Here is a 22727-nt window from a genome sequence, read left to right on the forward strand (position 1 = left end):
GAAGGACAGAACTAATAACTTCCCAAAACCCGCAAATTTCCCTTTGCCCCAAAGGGCAGAACTAATAATTTCCCAAAACATAGAAAATTTCCCTTTTCATCAAAGGGCAGAACTAATAATTTCCCAAAACATAGACAATTTCAGTTTTCCCCAAAGAGCAGAACTAATAATTTGCCAAAACACAGAAAATCTTCCTTTGTCCCAACAAGCCAAACTGAAAAATTGTAAAACACAGAAAATTTCCCTTTGCACTAAAGATAAAAACTAATAATTTCCCAAAACATTGAAAATTTTCCGTTTCCACAAAGGGCAACACAGAAAATTTCCCTTTGCCCCAACAGGCGATACTGATAAATACTAAAACACAGAAAATTTCCCTTTGCCCCAAAGGACAGAACTAATAACTTCCCAAAACACAGAAAATTTCCCTTTGCACCAAAAAGATCAGAACTAATAATTTCCCAAAACATTGAAAATTTTCCGTTTCCCCAAAGGGCAACACAGAAAATTTCCCTTTGCCCCAACAGGCGATACTGATAAATACCAAAACACAGAAAATTTCACTTTGCCCCAAAGGATAGAACTAATAACTTCCAAAACACGGAAATTTCCCTTTGCCCCAAAGGGCAGAACTAATAATTTCCCAAAACATAGAAAATTTCCCTTTTAATCAAAGGGCAGAACTAATAATTTGCCAAAACACAGAAAATCTTCCTTTGCCCCAACAAGCCAAACTGAAAAATTCTAAAACACAGAAAATTTCCCTTTGCACTAAAGATAAAAACTAATAATTTCCCAAAACATTGAAAATTTTCCGTTTCCCCAAAGGGCAACACAGAAAATTTCCCTTTGCCCTAACAGGCGATACTGATAAATACCAAAACACTTCTGCCTTCGACACACCTTTCAAGTCGATATAAATTCATAAAATCGAAATTCGCGTCCCTTTCTCTCTCATAAGATTTGTATAAGTCTATCCCACTCTTTCGATCTGAAATTCGACTGAACTAGATTTAATTTGGTGTGATGTTCAAAAGAAGAAGAAGAGTATGAAAAAGTAGGACAGACACATGCAAAACTTTTAAGAAAGAGAGGTATGTGAATTTTGACTTTATGAAATTTTCCTGATCGAAAAGGTGTGCCGGAACCATTAACTTTCCAATTTTGAGCTTTTACTTACCAATTTTGAATTTTTGCTTACCAAATTTGTATTTTTTACTTATCATTTTTGAGTTTTTTACTTACCATTTTACCAAAATACTTACCATTCTGCTGCAGCCCTTAAAAAGCCGCAAAGAACTCGCGAGGAAGCTATTTATGGAGAACTCGAGGTTAGTACGGCTTGGGAATTCCGGCAACCTATAGATTTTACAAGGATTGCAACTCAATCCACTTTAACCATTGTTGTTTTGTTGATTTTTAATGAAATTGCACTGATGGCACGGATATTTCGTTTTGTTTTTGTGTTTTAGATTTAGATCGATCATCGATTTTTCCAAAAACCGTAATGGCATCGCTCGAATTTGGATATTGTCATTGTCAATGTCAAAATTCAACTTACCGCTCTCGATCCATTATTATTTTAGAACTGTTTACCCATCTTCATGAACATTCGGAACATCTTGTAATTAGTAGATCCTTGGCGATTCCAGGTAAAATGTTCCACTTTGTCTATCCTATCATCGCAGTATTAACAGATTTCCTCTTTGAAAACCACACTCATCACTACTGGACCCAGACACTAGATGGCGCTGTCATCGTGGCGACTACAGCGCCGCGTACACCCAAATGTCAGCCTTTTGTTGCACTCGAAGAATTTTACATGATTTTTCACGCGAAATTTCCGGCAGAAATAGTTAATATTGTTGAGTAATTCCAATCATATCTGCATGTCCCCATCCTGTGCATTGTGTTTGGTGCTGTAGAATTGTTTTCAAGTGCGGTTTTAGTGTGGTTTTAACTTGATTTTGGGAACGAACATCTGGCGTGTTTTTGTGTTTCTTTCTTCTCCTACGTCTCAAAAGAAAAACCTCCCACGGAGATTTTCCTTCTGCACTGTTTTCCCGGAGAGGCTTTGGTAAAATATGGCAAAGAATCATCTCTTTGTGGCTATTGGAGTGCTCCTGGCCATTGCTGTGTCAATTGGATCGTGCAGCGGAAAAACAGCTGTCGTGGAATTGTCTGAGGACAACTGGGATTTGATGCTGAAAAATGAATGGATGGTCAAATTGTGAGTAAACTTTTCTACAATTACATTTTTTGGGGAAAATTGTTCCCAGAGAAGCCCCTTTAGAATTGAATCCAAAGAGATTACTCAGAACTCTGCCATGTGAGGTTATGTCAAGGTGTCACTGATTGCCGGAACATTGACCTCTACTGGGAGGCGTCATCTCAGTAATCTCTGCAAATTAATGAGCAAGCCATGAGATAAAATTGCCCCCGATGAGTTACTTTAATCGCCAACTTTGCCTCAGTTATGCCCCTTGGTGTCCAGCTTGTAAGAATATTGCCGCAACTTGGGATGATTTCTCAACGTGGTCTGATGATTTGGGGATTAAAACGGCTAAAATCGACGTTACGTCATCCCCCGGACTCAGCGGGAGGTTTTTCGTCACTGCCCTGCCGACTATATTCCAGTAAGAATATCACCGTCTGATGGTTTCTCTTTGTCCTTGGAAGCCAATTGGAATTCTCTGTCTCATTGCAGTGTCATCAATGGAGAGTTCAGGCAGTACCGGGGTACTAGGGATCTCAATGCTCTGATGTCCTTCATTGAGGAGAAAAAGTGGGAAACAGTGGAACCTGTTTCAGCTTGGAAGAGACCAGACTCAATCCAGATGTCCATTGTCTCGTACTTCTTCAAATTATCGCACTTCTTGAAGGTAAGTGTTATGAATTTAAATTGATAAAATCCTCAGGAATCCAACTAATCAATTCTGGACATTGGACCTGAAAGGAGATTCTGTAATAGTATGACAATGTCATATGGCAAATTTAAAATTTTTTAAGTGATAAATCGGGAAGAACTCATCGAATAACCGATTTATGTAGGTTACTACATTGAGAAAAAAAAAAACAGGGGTTCGTTTAACATTTTTTCCTCATAACTAACACTTTTTAGGTGTAAAAATATATCAACATTTTTTAATGTTGATTTTACACCTTTTTAAGGGTAAAATTAAAATGGAAAATGGTAACTTTAACCCCTAATACACCTAAAAAGGGTAATATTTACACCGATTTTGGATCAATATTGCAGGGTAAAATTAACATTTCCGAAATTTTATTTGTACTTTTTCGGATTTCCCTCAGGGGATTTATACAGCTCTCTCCAATGATTATTCGATGCTCACTGGCCTTTAGTGTCACTATGTTCCCGAATTTACCATGAAAATTTGTCATATGACATTGTCATATGACATTGTCATATTGTTACGGAATTCTCCTACTCTATGGCCTCTTGCGATCTATAGCCTATTTTAAGAAAATAATTTTAATTTATGTATTTTTAAAAATACTCCAAGTTCCATGTTTGCAAATCAAAATATTCAATAAACCGTTACGAGGGTAGGGTGATTACGTTAACGTGAACAGTAAACCAGAAATATACTGGGATCTCGCAAATCTCTTTTAACCAAAGTAATATCTTCTTATCTGATTCTTGGACATTTTTTTCAAAATTCAACAGTAAGGTTACTAAAATGTGATTCTATTAGAATTTTTTTAAAAAAGGAATTGTACTATATTGCATTTGGTAAAATATGGAATGGCGGACACTTCAGAAACAATCTAATTTCATAATTTGTTTGTTAAAGCCCTTTCATAGTTCGAATTTACTGTGTCCGATTTTTAGCAAAGTACCCCATATCCTAAAATCGGGTTGAGTTAAAGAAGGAAACAAGGAAAAACATTAAATCCAATGTCAAACTAATTTTTATATCTTATTTTTTCATTTTCTATTCTTTTATTTTTATTTTACTATGACCTTACTTGCCCTTCGGCTGTAGAGTTAGTTGAAAAGCTAATTTTCCAATATAATTTATTTTTTATATTTGGAAGACTTAGTTATGCTTCTAAAAATCTTTCACTGATCTTGACTAACTTGTTTTTTAGTGACGGAAGATCTCGAAAATGGTGACGGTCAAAATTCCGAATAGCCAAAGTCCCGAAAACCAAAATCCCAATAGCCAAAATCTTGAAGTCAAAATGTCGAAATGAATTGGTCGAAATCTCGAAAATCCAAAGTCCTGCAAGTCAAAATCCCGATTGAACCTAAAACCTGAAAGCCAAAATCCCGAAAAGCCAAAATTCTGAATAGCCAAATCCCGAAAGTAAAAATTTCGAGAGGCAAGTTCTCAAAAGTCAATCCCGAAAAGATAAAATCTCGAATAGTTAAAATCCTTATTAGGCCATAAGTCGGAAAGCCAAAATCCTGAAAGTCAAAATCCCGAAAAGCCAAAATCCCGAAAAGCCAAAATTCCGAATAGCCAAGATCCCGAAAGTCAAAATTTTGAGAGCCAGATCTTAAAAGTCAATCTCGAAAAGATAAAATCTCGAATAACCTAAATCCTTATTAGACCATAAGTCGGAAAGCCAAAATCTCGAAAAGCCAAAATCCTCAAAATCAAAGTCCTCCTCTCAGTCCCAGGAGTACTCCAATATTTACCTTCCCCCTTCAGAAAAGAAAATTGCTTGCGTTTCCCGTTTCTAAAACACGAGAATCGCTTTTCCTGTTTCCCGTTTGTGTTTCTTCTGCGATGAAAATTGTGTTTGTCGTGCTTTTAGTTATGTTCTTGTGTTTCCAAGTGTCTTTCCTCGTTGTCTGTCCGTCCCTTTGTATGTTACCACCTCTACAAACCAAACGGTGAGAAATAGAGACTTGGAGTCTTCGGGAGACCCCTATAAGTCGATTTAAGGATCGTTAACATGCCACTCATTTTTCCTCTACTCCTCTCTTTTCTGTCCAAAAACGTGTTTTTTGGGATTGCTCGAAAACGCGTCATGCGATTTTTTTTTCGTTTTTGGATATATTTTTAGAGTTTTTTTTTTAAAACATTTCGTCCTATTATGAAAATATAGTTAAATCCGTTAAATCAGATTTTCTAGGTCAGAGAAAAGGGCTGTAGAAAGCGTATTTCCCACCGGTTTCAATCGCTCACGAACCGGTTATATTGTCAGTTAAATCAGAATTTGTCGTAACTTCCTTTTGACAACTTTTCAGGAGACAAAATTTTCAGTTCAGCTTTATTTTTCTTAAAAATGAGCCCCGAATGCGATACGTTTGAGTGAAAATAATAAAAGTGGCACTAATAAACTGTAAGTTAACTCGAAAAAATCTTTAGAAAATGATTTAAAAGTTGAAATATTGAGATATATGTTAGAAGAAACACAATAATATTTTATCGTAACTTCCATCGTTTATAAAGCTTCCAATGTATGGAAATCTTGGCAGTTACGACAATTTTCTAAAATGCAATATATAAATTTGAATTATTCTAGTGATAATAATTCCAAAACCATGTTTTTTTTTGGGATTGCTCGAAAACGTGTCGTGCGATATTTTTTTCATTTTTGGATATGTTTTAGAGATTACCCTGGTGGACATTGCGTCCTTAGACGAAAATAATGTTGAATCATTCCTATTAACGATTTTTCAAGGTCAAAGGTTGAAAAGACACTAGAGAGCGCATTTATCAAGCGAATGGGGTCATGTTTGGGCTCGTTGCAAAGGTCTTGGAATTTTCTATAAAACTGAATCGGTTCTAATCGGTTCTGAACCGGTAATGAACAGATTCATAGCCGATAACTAATTTTTTTATCTGAAAATCAATTCTATTACTTTTTAAACTATTCTGGGGATCTTTTGAGTGGTGAATCGGTTCAAATCGTTTGAAAACCGGTAAATGATGCGAAAATACTTTTGAGGTATAGCATATAAATCTCGAGTTCGAGCATTTCGCAAAGACTGGGACGTTTTGCCACCCCTTTGTGATTTTTCTATAGACCGATTACCTAAAATAAGGAATTTGTCAAATTCCCTTTTTCAGGAGCTGAACACTTTGATGTTGAAGGAATATGGTCTTCCAGCTTGGGCATCTTATGCCATTTTTGCCGTTGCTACAATTCTCATGGGTGCCATTCTGGGGCTCCTTCTTGTTTGTGTGATTGACTGTCTCTTCCCGCCAAAGCACGTCCAACGCACCAGTTTCTCCGAGAGTCAGAGTCAGAATCGTGATCAAGGATCTGGAGATGATATTCCTGCGGATGAACTTGAGGATGAGGAAGTTTCTTCGGGTTCTGACAAGGAGAAGTACTCAGGCACTGATACGGAAGATGAAGAGGAAGAAGGTGAAAAAGTGTCACCACCACCGTCTCCGCGCAAAGGAACACCCAAAGGTACTCCGACATCCAGTCCGGACGTGAGAAAGCGAAAACCACGCAAGGCTGAATAAAAAAAATGGGAAGAAAAAAGAAGAAAAGATTATTGAATCCAAAAGTTGTGAAGATCGCATGAAACTTACAAGTAAACTGAACGTCAAGATTATCGCAAGGATACAGAGGAAAAAAATACTAAATATTATGATGACACATTTTGGAAAATAAGGAGAAAAAGTTGCAGAAAAAAAAACAATAAAAGACTTGTTCGCCTCATAGACTTCGTATGTATATAACCAATATTTGAATTGATATTGCTGTTGAAATTGCATTTATACGGATGGAAGGGGATTTGAGGGGGAGTGTAGAGAGTAGGAGAGAAAGATCTGTTTATTTTCAACATAATTTTGAGCACATTTTGGCGCACAAATAACCCAGTGAAAAAAAATGTATTAATTTCTCGAAGAATCACAAAAGCAGACAAATTTGTTTGCTTTAATTATCAGTACTTTCGACCATCAACGAAGGTCTATCTTCGTCGATATGAAGAGTTAATTGAACTAATAAGTAGATTTTAAGCGTTTTTTGTCAAAATTTTGCTTTATAAATGAGAAAAAAATAAATTTTAAATAATATTGAGTAGTTTTTCGGCCGCTGCAAATTTAAATTTTGGCATTGGCACCGTTTGCAGCCAACTTCACTGTGAATCATGGCGTCAGTGAGTTTTTTGTTTTTCTCCAAAGTGTTTCAGTGTGCATTTTTCTCCTGAAAAAATCCAGGTAAAAACCTCGTAATCTTGGATATTTCAAATGAAAACCTCAAGAAGAACTTCTAAAGTTTCTGAATTGAATATAGGTGAAAGAAGTTCTTTTTATTTTCCAGGTGAAATTCAATGAGAAACATTCTAACCTCAAAAGTAGAAAATTTGATGTGATTTATCGCATTTTCCGCACAATAGAAGCATTTCTCATTGAACTAGGCCTAGAAAAGTGACTAAAAATACGTAAATTATCGATGTGAGGCGTTCAAGTGGCAAGTTGGTGTAAAATTGGATCGAAGCCAGTTACCCAAATTCTCAGAGGAGCAACGCCGTGGGAGAAGTGTATAAATGGAATTCCGGAAGACAACATCTGTAAGTTTTATGTACTTATTTACTAAATTTTTCATTCAAAATTTGTACAATGAATCCGGAATTCCTCTGAGTCATAAGCTTTTTAATATGATCAATGTGATCAATCCAATTTAATTCAAATAAGTAGATTTTTTTATGATAATTACTGATAAAAAAATAATTTTCTCTCAATGCTCAATTTTTTGTCTACTTGGCTACTGTTTATTAATTAATGGGAGTAGCTAATAAAGTTAGAGGAAAAAGTGTCTCGGATTAAGGAATAATGGTGATGTGTACGAGATAATTGATAATATTGTCCAAGATTAAACTTCTTGTTATAACCGAAAGACAATCGCCAAATTGAATAGAAAGTAATCAGTTTCGTTTGGTTACCCTCTTGAATTTGACCTCAGGAAAATGCATACGCGCCAAAAAGCACATTTCCCCGAGACAATTTGCAACTCATGCAAAATTCCTATTTTCACATAAATCTTTTCAACGAGACGTTGAAAATAATTTTGGCGAATCGTCTTTAAAGCTAAATTTATCAATTTAAAATTATGTTTTTCACATATTTTTTTACTGATGGAAATGTAATCTGATCATTATTTAGATTATAATTACGTGAAACCGTCTCTCGGTTTAAGTCAGATGTATGTCTAGGTATATGGCTTAAATCACGCTTAAATATAAAGGAGTCACAAGAAGAAGAAGATGTTGACTTATGAATGAGGGGGGCCGTTGGGTTCTCGGAAGACCGAAAGTCGATATCTCATACGTCTCATACCAATTCGACTCTAGGCAAGAGACAAATTGTAAAACGAGCGAATTACTGTTGCTCTCTCCTTAAGTTTGATCAATAAAATCGAAATGAGCAAAGATATGTTTAATTTACTTTTGAAAATAAAATATTTTTTTTAAAGAAATTAAAACAAACTGAAATTGTGCTTAAAAACGTTGAATGATTCTATTTTTAAGCATTAAATCATTTACGATTTTATTTTAAATTATTTGCTTCCAAAATGTTATTTGACCTAAATGAAGCCTACAGTGACAACAATTTGAGTAGGGACAGTGACCCTGAATCTCTTATAGGCGACGAAAATTGCATTTTTCATATAAATATATTTTTATCATTATAACAGAAGATGAAGACACTAATTTAGTATGATTTAAGCCTAAAAGCTTTTTTTTTAAATTGTTATTTTTCTATATATAAGAATTTTTCTAAATTATCATCACTCACGCACAATTTATGTAGGGACAGTGGAAATTTTGATAAAAAAAATAGGAATTTAAACAAGAAAACTCAAAATTTGAAGATTAATTATTAGCACTCTTTCGTCTCCTTTGGGACTCTGGGTACCCATGGAAAAAAGAATTTTTTTTGGACTATTTAGAATCGATAAAATTCCGATTCTTGTGGATGATTACAAACTATAAGGATGTCCAAATCTAGGATATTTTTTTGCAGGATCCTACTTAACTCCGGAGCTTAGATATTTATGGTCATAAATCGTGAATTTTCGATTTTCTGCTTCCTTGCAGATATTGTGACTTTTTTCGTATTTCTAGACCAGAATAAGGAAAAACCTCTCGGGGCTAATAAGTATGATAGGGTGAAGTAACCACTTATCGCCATGTTTAGGGAAAACGGGAATGAATCTTATTATAACTTTTGAACCCTTATTACAAGATAACTCAAATTTGACACAAAGTTACATAGATGTATTGGCTCTAGATTCGTGAAAACAATAGTTCTCAAATATAACGTTGGACTACTTAAAATTCTGGTTTTTATTAACAATGCAAAAATAACCACTTCGTCGCCACTTTTTACCACTTCTCGCCACCCACTTAGAAAGGTTCAAACTCGATTATTTTAGGCAATGTTATAAAAAGAATACATTCAGCATTTCTTTTTCCTCATGATCACCCTATCATTACTCACTTTAAATGATTTTTCTTCACTTTATATTTGAGAAATCAAACAATTGGATTAATGCAGAAAGTAAACAATCCAGATTTGACAACTGAGAATCTACGAAGTGAAGTTAGCGTCGCCTATTGATAAGAGATGTTGACAGGTGTTAAAATCATTCCAAAATATTACCACTTTTCGCCATGCCTCATTTTTATATAAAAATAATATAAAATGAAATATTATTAACTAAATACAAATTTTATTTATTCCCCAAGTGTAATTAAATATCCAATAGACAAATTGACAAATAGACCAAAACGGTAAATTTTGCTTTATAAAATTTTGATGACACTTAATATATTGGGTAAGAAATATTAGATTCGATGCACCTGCTTAAAATATTGCTCTAAAAAATGCTCAAAATCGTAAATCCGAAACGAATAATAATTATTTTTCTACTGTATACGTAGCAGCAATAAAAATACAAATAATTTTGCGGCTCATAAATCACGCAAAATAGCTATTTCAATATAAGTGGCGAAAAGTGGGGCACTTGCGAAAAATGGTGATTCCACCCTAATTAACAATTACAGATTGCATAAATTCGGAAAATATTTTTTTCTTAAATTTCCAAAAAACTTGTTCAAACTTTTGGGTACGCTCGTCCCCAAAAATCTAGACGTCAAAGCAGGGGCATGACGTTTCCTATGTTTCCCATATGTTTCTAACGTGCCGAAAAACTTTAGAGTTTATTCGGTGTTTTCTGTCATTGTGGAATGAATTAGCAAAAAATACGAATAGAAAATAAAAGCCAATTTATTACGGAATGGGTAACCTAAAACCCCAAATTGGCAACCTACGTAGTTTCGGAGATATCTCGTGAAATGTGTGCAAAAACAGGGAAAAATTTACACTAAAACTGGTCGCTATTTTATCAAATAATTTGATAAAATAGCATGAGAACCTAGGGACAAAATGACTGTTGCATAGTGTTTTTAGTTAATAGAATAGAAAAGTTCAATAACTAACAATTTAACTCAGAATTTAAATGTAAAATGCATTTAAATTGCCTAAAAGAAACACGTGTTTATTTGACTTCAGGTAGGTAGGGAAAGTGCTCATAATTTTGGACAGCTTCTAATTTTGGACACTTTGAGGGTAAAATTGGACACTAAAAATAAATTGATTAAAATTATGGGTCTTTTATTCCAATATTTGATGAATAATGAATTCTATCTAAATATTTGCTCTTTTTGGAAGATTTTAACACTAAATACGTTAAATTTTGAATATGATTTGAGTTAAAATTGCTTTGTTGAAAATTCAGTGTAAGTAATTGCTTACGAGAAATATGACTGAACTTCGTGTTTACTTCAGTCTTATGCCCAACGCACAATAACTTTTGTTTAGTAAACATGTTTTTGACATTTCAATGGGAGTGAGTGAGATCTAGATCTAGTCATCTCTCTCATTCTCATGGGAAATTTTGAAAACATGTTTACAAACAAAAGTTATTGTGCGCTGGTCATTACTTAGCTGTGGTGATGTAGTAACAATTTTTCCTCGCTATTTTTCAGTGATATTATTAAATAATCATTGATCATGTTGTGTTGATTCGCATCTATAGTGACTTGTTGATTTGACCTGAAGTGAGATTTGCCATAATTACGTTTTTCGTGTGAAAAATGGTCAATTTTCTCAAAGATTCACCAGTGAGGTGATATTCCTTATTTTGGACAGGTGTTTTTCTCTCGAAATTTCGTGAAGTTTTAGCTTCAGTGATGACTAGGTTGTATAAATTCTTAAAGAAACAAAGAAGCATCATCTCTACGAACGAAATGTATAGCGAGAAAAGTCTTAAAAGACTCCTGGAAAGACCAAGGAATGCGCGAATCCGTGCGTACTTGGATTACCGAAGTCATCTCACTTTAATGAATAATATGGAGAGTTTCCGGGCTTCTTGTGACATTCTACCCACAGAAAAATGGAAAATTCTTAAACAGAAACACCCAGGAATTTAATTTCAAATCCCATCCAATGAATGCCAATGCCCTAATTCTAAATCCTTGCTCATTTAATTTTAGTTGCAATTTGCAAATTTTTAGACATTTTTCATGTTCCAGCTAATGCTGAACTTAAGTTCCCGATCTCTTAACTTGAAAGAGCTAGGGATTCTAGCCTATTTCTTTCGCTCAGAGCTTCTAAACTTAAACGCCTCGGAGATTCACGTCCAATTTAAGTTCTCAGGATCTTATATATTCTTAAATTTAGAGTCAAAATTTTTCTGTGTTCAAGTTGTCCAAAATTTGAGTCAAATTCACCTCTCTATATCAATTCGTTTTAAAACGTATTAAGACTAACTTTAGTAAAAACAAAGACGATAAACAGCTTCCCAAGTTTCTAAACAACCCTTCTACAAAGAGAGTAATAAAAAATCAATTAGTATTGAAAATATCGTACTTCATAGTTAGAACATTGATGCTTATAAGCACCCTGTCTAAAATTATAAGCAGTTTCCCCTAATCGTTTAGTTAGCAAAGACACAAAATTTCTGTTATAAAATTAGCATTATACTCCAATGAATTGCGTCGTTTTGTTTTATTGTTGCTTAAAAAAAAAACAAAAATTAGGTATAAAATTTTCTCATTATTTATTTTCGTAACAATAATGTGTATGATGTGGATATGGAGTTTTCAGTAGCACGTTGAAGTATAGCACATTTCGAATTTTATGGTATAGAGTTTGTGTCTCTGCTTAATGAAGCAGCTTTTTGAGATCATTGTATTTTAACTATTATTAAGCTCTGGATACACGTTATGACTTAAGCCGAGAGACGGCTTAACGTAATTATAATAAAAAATAATGATTACATTGCATTTTCATCAGCTTCTTGGCTAATCTATATCTCGGCTTAAGCCGAGAAACGGCTTAGATAATGAGAATTTAGTCCTTTTCGGGAGTTCGAATACACGTTTAAATCGTTTAAATACACGAAGTTCTGTGATAGTTGTTTATATGGAAAGTGTTCAGAGGTCTTTTCCTCTGTTTCAGATGAAGATGGCTGGGAAAAAGAATGCAATGGATATGGATAATTTGGTGAAAATAGTTACTTTTGTATGTGGAATAATTTTTCCAAAATATCCCCCATACACATTCCCACTGTTTCTCTTGGCACAAACAGTGATCCGGTGCCGGAGGCTCCGGACACGATTACCGCACAAAAGGCGGTATAGATTGTGCCCTATGCCAAATGGTTTAAGTGATGTTCTGCAGAAGGACAGTATCGTCCAGTCAGATCATGCGGTATTTGTGGGAAAGAGCATTTACAGGGAGTTTGTGCCACATCCCGAGATTCCTTGGGTCAATTTGACCATTTTGATGGAGAGCAGGAAGAAGGGAGATGAGAAACAGAATGGAATTGTTGGGAAGATTCTCAGTAGGCAGAATACATCGATGCTTGTGCCGATTGTTGAATTGCCAAATTGTCAGGCTGGTGTGATCTTTATCAAGGAATCCATCTATGGCAATCACTTGACTAAGTACAAATTGTTGGAAAATCACGCGTTTTCTGTGGCACTTGGCGAATTCCAAATGAATCACAATGTGCCACAGATAGCCACAAAAGCCACAATCGCACTGATAAATGTACCTTTTGAGCTGCCGAATGAATTGGTGGATACAATTTTGGGCAATTTTTTTGAGAAACCACGATTTATCTATCGCAATAATACCTACAGTGTTAATTTGATTGAAGATGTCTTGAGATCTTCCTGCTTCTCCAGGCATCATCATATCTTTAGTCGCCTGAAAAAACTCCATTTTCGTTGCGTCAGTCTCGAATCCAAGAGCAACAGCTACGAAAATCATGCAATTATCCTGAAGAATTGTACAAGTCTTCAGCAAATTTCGTCTGTTAATCTCTCCGTGCCTAAACAGAGACTAAATGACCTAGCTTTTGCCAATATCTGCCCAGATGGCTTGAAAAAATACTTTGATGCCCTCAGAGGTTCACTAGAGCCTTTTCTAAATGAAAGGCGGGCTTCCTTATTGGCTGCTAGGAATATTCATCCGACATTTCTCCTCCATGGTGAAAGGGGATGCGGAAAGAATAGCCTAGTCACAGCTCTGGCCAGCAGTCTAGGCATTCATCTCTATTCCGTTGACTGTGCAGAGATTGTCAGTTCAATTTCGGCTCAAACTGAGACAAAATTGAGACTGGTACTGGCGAAGAGCAACATTTGTCATCCTCTTATTATTTGTCTTCAAAATTTTGAGGTAAGATTTTTTTGTGTATGCTTTCTTGACAAGAAAAATGTTATTTTCAGAATTTTATTTAGTTATTGATTTTATTTAATATTTAAAAATATAATATATGCAATATTCTCAAATTATTCATAAAATATTCGCAGAATTTACAAAATATTCTTAATATTCATTGAATAAGTGTTACTGTGTTATCACACTTGCACATTAAAATTTTAATGTGATTCACATTAAATGTCGCTGGTGAGAGTCCAAATGTGTAATTTGTGTGTTCATTTTATATTCAAAATTTGATCTATTTGTTGATAAAAAGGTAGACTTGGCCAGCAAAATTTGATATAAATTTATTTATAGCATTATTGCGAAAAATTGATGCGAATTTCTCTTTAATTTTTTAATGTGAAAAATATTTGTGCTTTATAGGTAAATTTAAACTTATTTTTGCAGGCCAAGCTCACTTCTTTATCAATAAATAGAAAAACCCCAAATATTAAGTGACTCAAAGACACAAATGACATATTTGGACGCTCACAAGCGACATTTAATGTGAATCACATTAAAAATTTAATATGCAAGTGTGATAACCCCGTTAGTGTCATAAAGTCGGTAAAATATCCAAATTATTTACACAATGGCTTCAATTCTGAGACCAAGATCAAGATCAAAATTTAAAGTTGCCAAATATTTCCTATGGCATTGATCGGTCTCAAATTTTAGTATGTTATAGCTGGTCCTTAGGGCTTTCGATCAATACCAAATTGAAGGTCCCCGACCCCCTTGACCCGAGCTATAAGAGTCCAAAAAAATTATTAAAATGGCCATAACTCCGATTCTAATTGTCCGAATTTAAAAAGTGAGGGCCTTTTGGAGAGCTCTCGTGAAATGTCACTTCTCCTTCTAACATCGCAAGTTCATAAAACTACCGCTAGGGGCGCTTCTTTTAAAAAGAAGATTTTTCAATTTTCTAAATTAAATAACTCAAAAATTCCTTTGTGCATCGGGCTGAAATTTTAGTATGTTGTAGCCGCTGATTATATCTATCAAACAAAAAAATACTTAAGTCGATCCATAACCCCAGACCCGAGCTATAAGGGGTCAAAGTTTGAATATTGACCGGCCTCTATCTCCTATTCTAATTAACATTTTGAACTAAATTTTGGGTTTTTGGTTTCGTTTCGATGAGCACTTTCAGATGGAAGTTCAAAAAGTCACCACAGGTGTCGCTGTGATAGCGTCAAAATTTATCGAAATTCAAAGTCACTTTTCTCAAAAACGGCATTGTGCAAGTTAATGAAATTTTAGTATGTTGTAGTCCAGTCTAGGACGTTTCCAAAATGGTGCGTAAGTGCGCTGTGGTTTGAATAGAACCGGAGATATGAGGGGTCAAAATTCACGAAATTAAAAAAAAGCATATTTCCGGTTCTATTTGACCGATTTTGATGAGTGAGGGCTTAAACGAAAGATCCCATAAAATGCTACAACTTTCTAGAATATTTGAACTTCGTAGGAGCAACGCCAGGGGCGCCACAGTCGAAAAACCAATTTCAATACCACATAACCTCAATTATCTCGACTGTCGCTGAACCGATTTTGATGATTGCTTCGATATAATTGTAGAGGACATTTGTGTCTACATTTCGTCCATACATCACTTTCCGCTCAGACAACGCTATTTGTCCGATTTTGTCGTTTGAATGTGAAAAAATGGATTTTTCCCATAATAACGCTTTGAAATCACTCAGATGCCAATTTGACTGCTTCTACTCAACCAAGCCACTTAAAATAGGGTTTCAAATGGAAAGTCTCACAAAATACAACAATTCTTTGATATAGTTGAAGTTCACCAAATGAACACTTGGGGCGCTCTGGTCGAAAAAACGAGTTCAGAAAAAAACAACGTCGATTATCTCGGCTTCTGATTAATCGATAAGATCAAGTTCTATGGCGAAATTATAGAGAACATTCTGGTCTACATTTCACCCATATATCACTTTTCTGTCAGTTCATCCAAATCCTTGATATTTTGGTTTAAATACAAAATTTGTATAATTTCACGAATTTGATTCAAGATAACTGAATGATGTCTCCTAACTTCAGCTCTAAATCGAATTTGCATGCATTCCGAGTTAGCTCACATTAAGAATCTCACCTACATAAGCCGGTTAGGATTATCTGTCCTTTTCATTCTTTAATAATTTTTTGCTCAGACAATGCCATATGATCGATTTTGGCGTCTTGAAATCTCGAAATATTTTTTTCTAGAATTAGAAATCTTGAAATCCACACGGTGTGTGTTTTGGTTTTCAAGATTCCAAGACATTTGACATCTTGATCTTGATTTTTGATTTCAGAATATCAAAATTTTGAAATTTTCTAGATGTTGATCTTGGTCTCAGAATGGAGCGCAATTACATTAATATTCTCAAATTGTTCACTAAATTCGCGATACAGGAAGTTCCGGCTTGAGAGAAAATGGACTAAAAGAATTTGATATGAATTGCCTACTTATTGGGAGCTTATTTAATAAAATAATTTTTGTAATGCCCCTAAATGTATGCAAATATTTTTCACGTAATAAATTTGAAATACACTTTTTATGAAACGTTGACGCTGAAAATAGGCTGAAAAATTGACGACGAAAATACCTTGAACACATCACAGCGTTTTCATAACTTATTCCAAAGATATCTCCTGCAGAAATGCAATTTTTACTGTGTCACTGGAGTAAATTCGCGGGCTTTTTTCGGTCCAGAAAAATTCTTTGAAAGCGGAACTCCCTGTAGTTTCATAAAATTCATAAAATATCCGAATTATTCATACAGAATTCTTAATATTCACTCAATATTTACAAAATATTCGTTTATTTATCCAATATTAGGAATATTTTTAAAAAATTTCGTTACATTATATTCGTAATATATAGACAATTTTGCCTTAAAATTTCATTCATTGTTATGCCCCTTGTATTGTACAGTGCTTATTGGTGAATATTGACAGGGGATTCACAGAATCTCTACTAGAGTTCAAGTGCAGTTGATTCAAAACAAATTGTAAATAGTCGCAAACGTCGCAAAATTCTGCGTAAATGCAGTTGCACTATTTAGTGGTAATTTTGATGACTAATCGAATACAGGGTGAGGAGAACATTTGATTATTTTAATTCATCATTTTGTTATTTTATTTAAAAGAAAATTAAGAACTTTTGCCCATCGCAGTATTTTAATAAATATTACCAATTTAAAGAATATTTCATGAAAAAAGAACTACAAGTCAATTTAAATTTAAAAGAGGTTATGATACTTCATCAGAGGAGGCTGTGCCTAGTATATCTATCTAAACTAAACCAATTTTAACATGTTGCATTTTATCTGTCAACTACAAGGTGTTTTATGCATCTTAAATTGCATTAATTGCAAAGGAAGATGTTTAAAAATTAGGCCCAAATTCTCATATTCTGAAACCAAATAAAAATAAATAATGCTGCATACTTATCGTGAGTCATAAGACAAGGCCGCAGTCTAAGTCTCTAGTAATCAGACTTTGTGCTTAAATAAAGTACGACTTATAAAACACAATTCTATCTGTATGAAGGCTTAATAAACCTTCCTCATTGACTGATTAATTCTTGAGCTAAGCTTTGATAAGTTTGTCCGTATTATCTGTAATTTACATGCTTATAATTTACGCCCATAAATCATTTAGGAATCTCACGCAAGTATATAACAGAATCATATTTCTTAAATTCAGTTTTTGAGATTTACTTTTTATTGCTTGAACTTCACAGGGAGAGCAAAGTTTTTGATACCCAATTTTTGCCATATTTTTCCATAAATAGTTTTCGAAAAATAACGGAACGTTTGTCCATCCATCTATCTAGTCGTTACCAGAGGCCAAATGAATAAAGATATAAAATAGAGGTATTCGGAGACCCCTCCAATAAGTTCATCTTTACGTAATTAACATGATCTTAATCCTGCCTTAATCCCTTTGAAAAATCTTTTTTTAAATGATTTTTCAAGGTTGAATGCTGTTTGAATATAAGTCGATTAGGTCAAATTCGAATTCATTAGACAGATGTTTGAGTTTCTGACAAGTTTAAAAGTGATTATCATCAGTTAGTAACCGGCATTAAGTCGATTATAAACCGATTGTACATTTTTATTCGAAATCCAAGCTATTTCATGATATAAATCGTCTCAAATCGGTTTAAAACGAAAATTATTATAAAAAAACGAGGTTGCAAAGCGTTCTATGCTTTGCAAAATACTTGACTTAAAAATTATAACTCAAAACTTCTTTTGCACAATTAACTCTTTCGCGTCTTTAGGGTAATGTCATGACTCGGGGAAAAAGGTTTTTTTTGTGTATTTACATTAATTGAAATCTATCTGTTCGTGCACGACATCATAATAGAAGGATGTAAGATTCTTGGCTCATTTTCTCAAGACTCCAGTTAGATTTCTATTAATGTAAATAGCCAAAAAGAAACATTTTTTCCCGGATCATATATGACCCTAAAGACGCGAAAGAGTTAATCGTTAACAAATGGTTGATAACTAGTTCAAATTGTCAGAAATTCCAAGACCGTTTAACCTGCCTGAACATGATCCTATTCAGTTGAGAAATACGCGATCTAGAGCTTTTTTAACCTTTGGCCTTGAAAATGCATCACTGGGAATGCTCCTCGTATTTTCGTATGCAGAGGAAATGTCTGCCTAGGTAATCTTTCTAAAGGCCTCTACACATTGGGAGCAATTTTCGTCAAAAATTGCATTTTTGAAGAAAATTGTCTGCACGACATAGGTAGAAATATCAAAATTCTGTCAAAATGCAATTTTTTACGAAAATTGCTCCCAATGTTTGGAGGCCTTAATGAAGGAGCAAGGTCTTCCCGCAAGGGGATTTCTTGACATGCATTATTATTTATTTGTACGGTATGAGGTTGTTAATTCCATGCCCGTGGAATTAAGTGTAGTGACGCTCACTGCATGCAACCGGGACACTTGCATCATAGAGCGAGTGCTCTACCACTTGACCCATTGAGTGCCCTTTAGAGGCCCTAACACCTCTAAAAATGAAGAAAAATAAAATCAAGTTTCAATTCATGTTCTTATAGGTTAAGTCGAAAAATGTTAGGTTATGTTAGGCCTACCCTTCAAAAATCAAGACACATTTTCCGCAGCAGAAACTTTCATTCTCTGTCGGATAGGTTTTTTTAATCTATTATTTCATAGCTACAAGAGCAACCTGATCTAATTTTTTTTTTAATTTCGATGCCATCAAATTCTAACCTTATTAATAATCGTATGGTGATAGGGGGAAGTGGGGCACCTCTGAAAGTGAGGCACCTTTGGAATTGGTATTTTTCTCCTATGTTTTAGTGGAACTGAGCCATATTAAAATGTAATTGAGCTTCACAATTTGTTTGTGCAACTAAATTATATCACGATACGGCTCAATTTTATTTAAAAATAGGTGAAAAAGCTCAATTTCAAAGGTGCCTCTCTTTCAAAGCTGCTCCAGTTCCCCCTATATTTGTTGCACTGTAACTCATGTTGCCTATGTTGCAGTATCGTATATTCCGTGTTGGAAGAATTTGCCGATCGTAGATCGCCAAGGAACGCCATCCCCGCATTTTTATTACGTTATATTACAGTGATAATGTCTTTCTCTAGATCTAGAGACATTCAAGGGTGGTATGATAACTTTTCGATACTGTTGAATCTATAGTATCGATAAATCTATATCTCTTAGATTAAGTTAATGACGACTTTTTACGCATCATTAGGCCATTTATTGTGACATTCTTAAGAAAATGTAATTGTTGCTAAATATCTATATTAGCTACAAAAAGTACTGCTATCGTTTAAATTTTTCAGAATCGACAGTCGATACTATCGAAATCGAAAATAAGTTATCATGTCACCCCAGATCTTTGCACTCTCCCTTTCTCTCTCTCTCTCTCTCTCTCTCTCTCTCTCTCTCTCTCTCTCTCTCTCTCTCTCTCTCTCTCTCTCTCTCTCTCTCTCTACATAGTGAGCCTATATTCGAAGATTTGCAAGATGACATACAATTCGCGATCCGCGATTTTTTCGCCGATCTTCGCGGGTCGCGATTTTTTTTTGCGGATTTTCGCGGGGCGAGATTTTTTTCGCGGATTGCGTATTTTTTCACGGACTTTCGCGGGCGCGAATTTTTTCGCGGGGTGCGATTTTTATCGCAAATTTTCGCAGAGCGCGAAATTTTTCGCGGATTTTTGCGGGGCACGAAATTTTTCACAGATTTTCGTGAGGCGCGAATTCTTTCGAGGATTTTCGCGGGGCGCGAAATTATTTGCGGTTTTTCGCGGGACACGAAATTTTTCACGGATTTTCGCGGGTTGCGTATTTTTTCACTGACTTTCGCGGGGTGCGAATTTTTACGCGGATTTTCCCGGGGCGTGACTTTTATCTCGGATTTTGCGGGGCGCGAATTTTTTCGCGTATTGTCGCGGGGCGCGTATTTTTTCGCGGATTTAAGCGAGTCGCGATTTTTCTCGTGGATTTTCATGGGGTGTATATTTTTTCGCGGGTTTTCTCGGGTCGCGAATTTTTTCGCGGATTTTCGCGGGGTGCGATTTTTATCGCGGATTTTCGCAGGGCGCGAAATTTTTCGCGGATTTTCGCGGGGCGCGTAGTTTTCGTGGGTTATGAATATCTTCGCGGATTCTCACGGGTCGCTGACAGAGGTTCTACACGGACGTAAAGTTTGAAGCTCCTATCTATCATAGTTTCCGAGATAATCGACTTTAAAGATTTTTAGACACATTTATGCATTTCTCATCCAATTTTTCTCATTAATAACGATTATAAGTTACATACAATTTAAACGAAATTTGCATTATTTATGTATAAATATCGGTTAAGTTTGCCACAATCCGAATTTGCAACGAAGGAATCGCATCTCTATAAGCTGATCTAGGCTTATCACTGCCTTTTTTCTTTTAGAATTCTTTTTTATTATTTCATACAAATTCTTCCATAAATTCTTTCTCACCCTGTATGTTAAGAAATTCTGCGTAAATAGCAAATGCAATTAAAACTTTCTATTTTAGTGAATGATGTGACAGTGATTTAGCAAAAATTGACAATTTATGATGTGAAAATTTGATGATTAATCTATCGAATTTTGCAATTAGGAATGGATTTTTATTTTTTGTTCAATTCAGGTGTTTGGTGTCGATAGCGAGGGAAATGACGATCAGAGGTTAATTGGTGCTCTTCAGTCGGAGCTAATAGAAAGATTTAGCAAATCGGACCATGGGACAATTTTTTTGATAGCTTGTAGCAATCGTCGTGAGATAAAGTCCACGATTCGTCGTTTATTTCTCGATGCCATTGAAATTGAGCCACCAGGTGTTGAGGAACGCTACCAAATCCTCAGGTGGCTCCATACAGTTTATACAATGCGTCATGATGTGTTTAATGAGAAGGATTGCAAGGGGGTGCAGGTGTTTAGTACACGATGGGGCAGATTGCACAGGGAGACTGATAGGGCTTTCAGGGGAGTTGCTGAGAAGACAATTGGGTTTTTGTATGGGGATTTGAAGACGTTGTATGTGAATGGGAGGAAAAGTGGTTGGGAATCTGGGTATCTGACAGAGGAGCATTTTGCCGGGCATTTGAATGAGATGCAGGAACAGTTTTCTGATAGTATGGGAGCACCGAAGGTGCCAAAGGTACTTTGGGATGATATTGGGGGATTGGCAAAGATTAAAGATGAAATTCAGAATAGTATTGGCTTGCCACTGAGGCATGTTCACTTAATGGGTGGGAATTTGAGACGCTCGGGGATTTTGTTGTATGGACCACCGGGAACGGGAAAGACACTTGTGGCTAAGGCAGTGGCCACAGAGTGCAATCTCAATTTTTTGGCTGTACAGGGTCCGGAATTGCTGAATATGTACGTGGGACAGAGTGAACAGAATGTCCGGGAAGTGTTCACAAGAGCTCGTTCTGCGGCTCCATGTGTCCTCTTCCTGGACGAATTGGACTCTCTGGCGCCAAATCGGGGAGTAGCTGGGGATTCTGGAGGGGTTATGGATCGGGTGGTGAGTCAATTGTTGGCCGAAATGGATGGGATGGGAAATGATGGGCAAAAACAAATTTTCATATTGGCTGCAACCAATCGTCCTGATCTCATTGATCCGGCTCTCTTGCGTCCCGGACGCTTCGATAAACTCTTCTTCGTGGGACCCTGCATCACGTCTGAGGACAAATTGGCCGTCCTCGAGGCTCAAATGAAGAAATTCAACCTCGATAAAAGTGTCAAATTGAAAAAAATTGCCGAAATGCTAAAGAGTGAAATGACTGGAGCTGATATCTACTCAATCTGCTCAAATGCCTGGTTGAGTGCGGTGAGAAGGACGATAGCGGCTACAAAAGGTGGTAAGTCATAATTTATGCTGATGAGAATTTTATCTAAAACACGGGGGATTTCCTTATTGATTGCTCTCTCTCTCTTATTGTGCCACAGGAAAGTCCCAGTTAGATGAATTAACTGGAAAGTCCGTTGTTGTTTGCATGGAAGACTTCAAGAATGCTATTGGTAAATTTGTGCCATCAATCAGTAAATCCGATTTGGATTATTTCAACAATTTAAGGGATAACTTTGGGTCTTAGATTTATTCACAAGGTATGTTGTTTTGTTTTTATTAAAAAAAAATGTACTTACGGTTTGGTATAAAGAGTTCTTTTTTATCTTTGCTCTTTGATCCCAAAGATCTTTCCGAAAATTTTGAATACAAAAAGTTTTGTCAGAAAGATGTTCATTTATACAGAAAATTAAAAACTTTTGATAAATTGGAAAATAACATCCTTTTGACAAAATTTTAACAAAACTTAGGTGACTGCTTCACAAACTTTTTCTTTCAGAATGTTATGAAGGGAAGGATTTTTCACTTGTTTATTAAAAAGTTTTTTTAAACGATGCTATTTCTATAAAATTTATGATTTTTTTGTGAAATTTGGAAGGAAATTCTTTTTGACACACTTTAGACAAACAATTTACAAACCT

General features: G+C 35.3%; 2 protein-coding genes across 3 annotated transcripts; both read left to right on the top strand.

The window, feature by feature from the left end:
• Nucleotides 1-1752: 1752 nt before the first annotated feature.
• LOC129802979 (thioredoxin-related transmembrane protein 1) lies at nucleotides 1753-7010 on the top strand. The gene is made up of 4 exons (XM_055849247.1): nucleotides 1753-2230; nucleotides 2475-2636; nucleotides 2708-2882; nucleotides 6048-7010. Exons 1-4 carry the CDS (start codon nucleotides 2085-2087, stop codon nucleotides 6450-6452), a joined length of 888 nt encoding a protein of 295 aa, XP_055705222.1. The 5' UTR covers nucleotides 1753-2084; the 3' UTR covers nucleotides 6453-7010.
• A 79-nt stretch (nucleotides 7011-7089) lies between these two features.
• Nucleotides 7090-22398, top strand: LOC129802980 (peroxisomal ATPase PEX6). 2 transcript variants are annotated; one of them, XM_055849249.1, is made up of 5 exons: nucleotides 7090-7154; nucleotides 7241-7507; nucleotides 12462-13685; nucleotides 20881-22099; nucleotides 22188-22398. In XM_055849249.1, exons 2-5 carry the CDS (start codon nucleotides 7484-7486, stop codon nucleotides 22331-22333), a joined length of 2613 nt encoding a protein of 870 aa, XP_055705224.1. In that variant the 5' UTR covers nucleotides 7090-7154; nucleotides 7241-7483; the 3' UTR covers nucleotides 22334-22398. The 2 variants fall into 2 exon arrangements, with proteins under 2 accessions (XP_055705224.1, XP_055705223.1); XM_055849248.1 differs by having other exon boundaries at nucleotides 7258-7507.
• Nucleotides 22399-22727: the final 329 nt, after the last annotated feature.

The sequence above is a fragment of the Phlebotomus papatasi genome, chromosome 2 (genome assembly GCF_024763615.1).
Source record: "Phlebotomus papatasi isolate M1 chromosome 2, Ppap_2.1, whole genome shotgun sequence".
Lineage (NCBI taxonomy): Eukaryota > Metazoa > Arthropoda > Insecta > Diptera > Psychodidae > Phlebotomus > Phlebotomus papatasi.

What these genes read in the sequence shown, in the direction of transcription:
- LOC129802980 (XM_055849249.1), top strand. Translation starts at nt 7,484, where the DNA reads ATGGAATTCCGGAAGACAACATCT. An exon ending in TTTGTCTTCAAAATTTTGAG is followed by an intron (nt 13,686 to 20,880) that starts GTAAGATTTTTT and finishes TGTTCAATTCAG; the next exon opens with GTGTTTGGTGTCGATAGCGA. An exon ending in GATAGCGGCTACAAAAGGTG is followed by an intron (nt 22,100 to 22,187) that starts GTAAGTCATAAT and finishes ATTGTGCCACAG; the next exon opens with GAAAGTCCCAGTTAGATGAA.
- LOC129802979 (XM_055849247.1), top strand. Translation starts at nt 2,085, where the DNA reads ATGGCAAAGAATCATCTCTTTGTGGCTATTGGAGTGCTCCTGGCCATT. An exon ending in AATGAATGGATGGTCAAATT is followed by an intron (nt 2,231 to 2,474) that starts GTGAGTAAACTT and finishes ACTTTGCCTCAG; the next exon opens with TTATGCCCCTTGGTGTCCAG. An exon ending in AATTATCGCACTTCTTGAAG is followed by an intron (nt 2,883 to 6,047) that starts GTAAGTGTTATG and finishes TCCCTTTTTCAG; the next exon opens with GAGCTGAACACTTTGATGTT.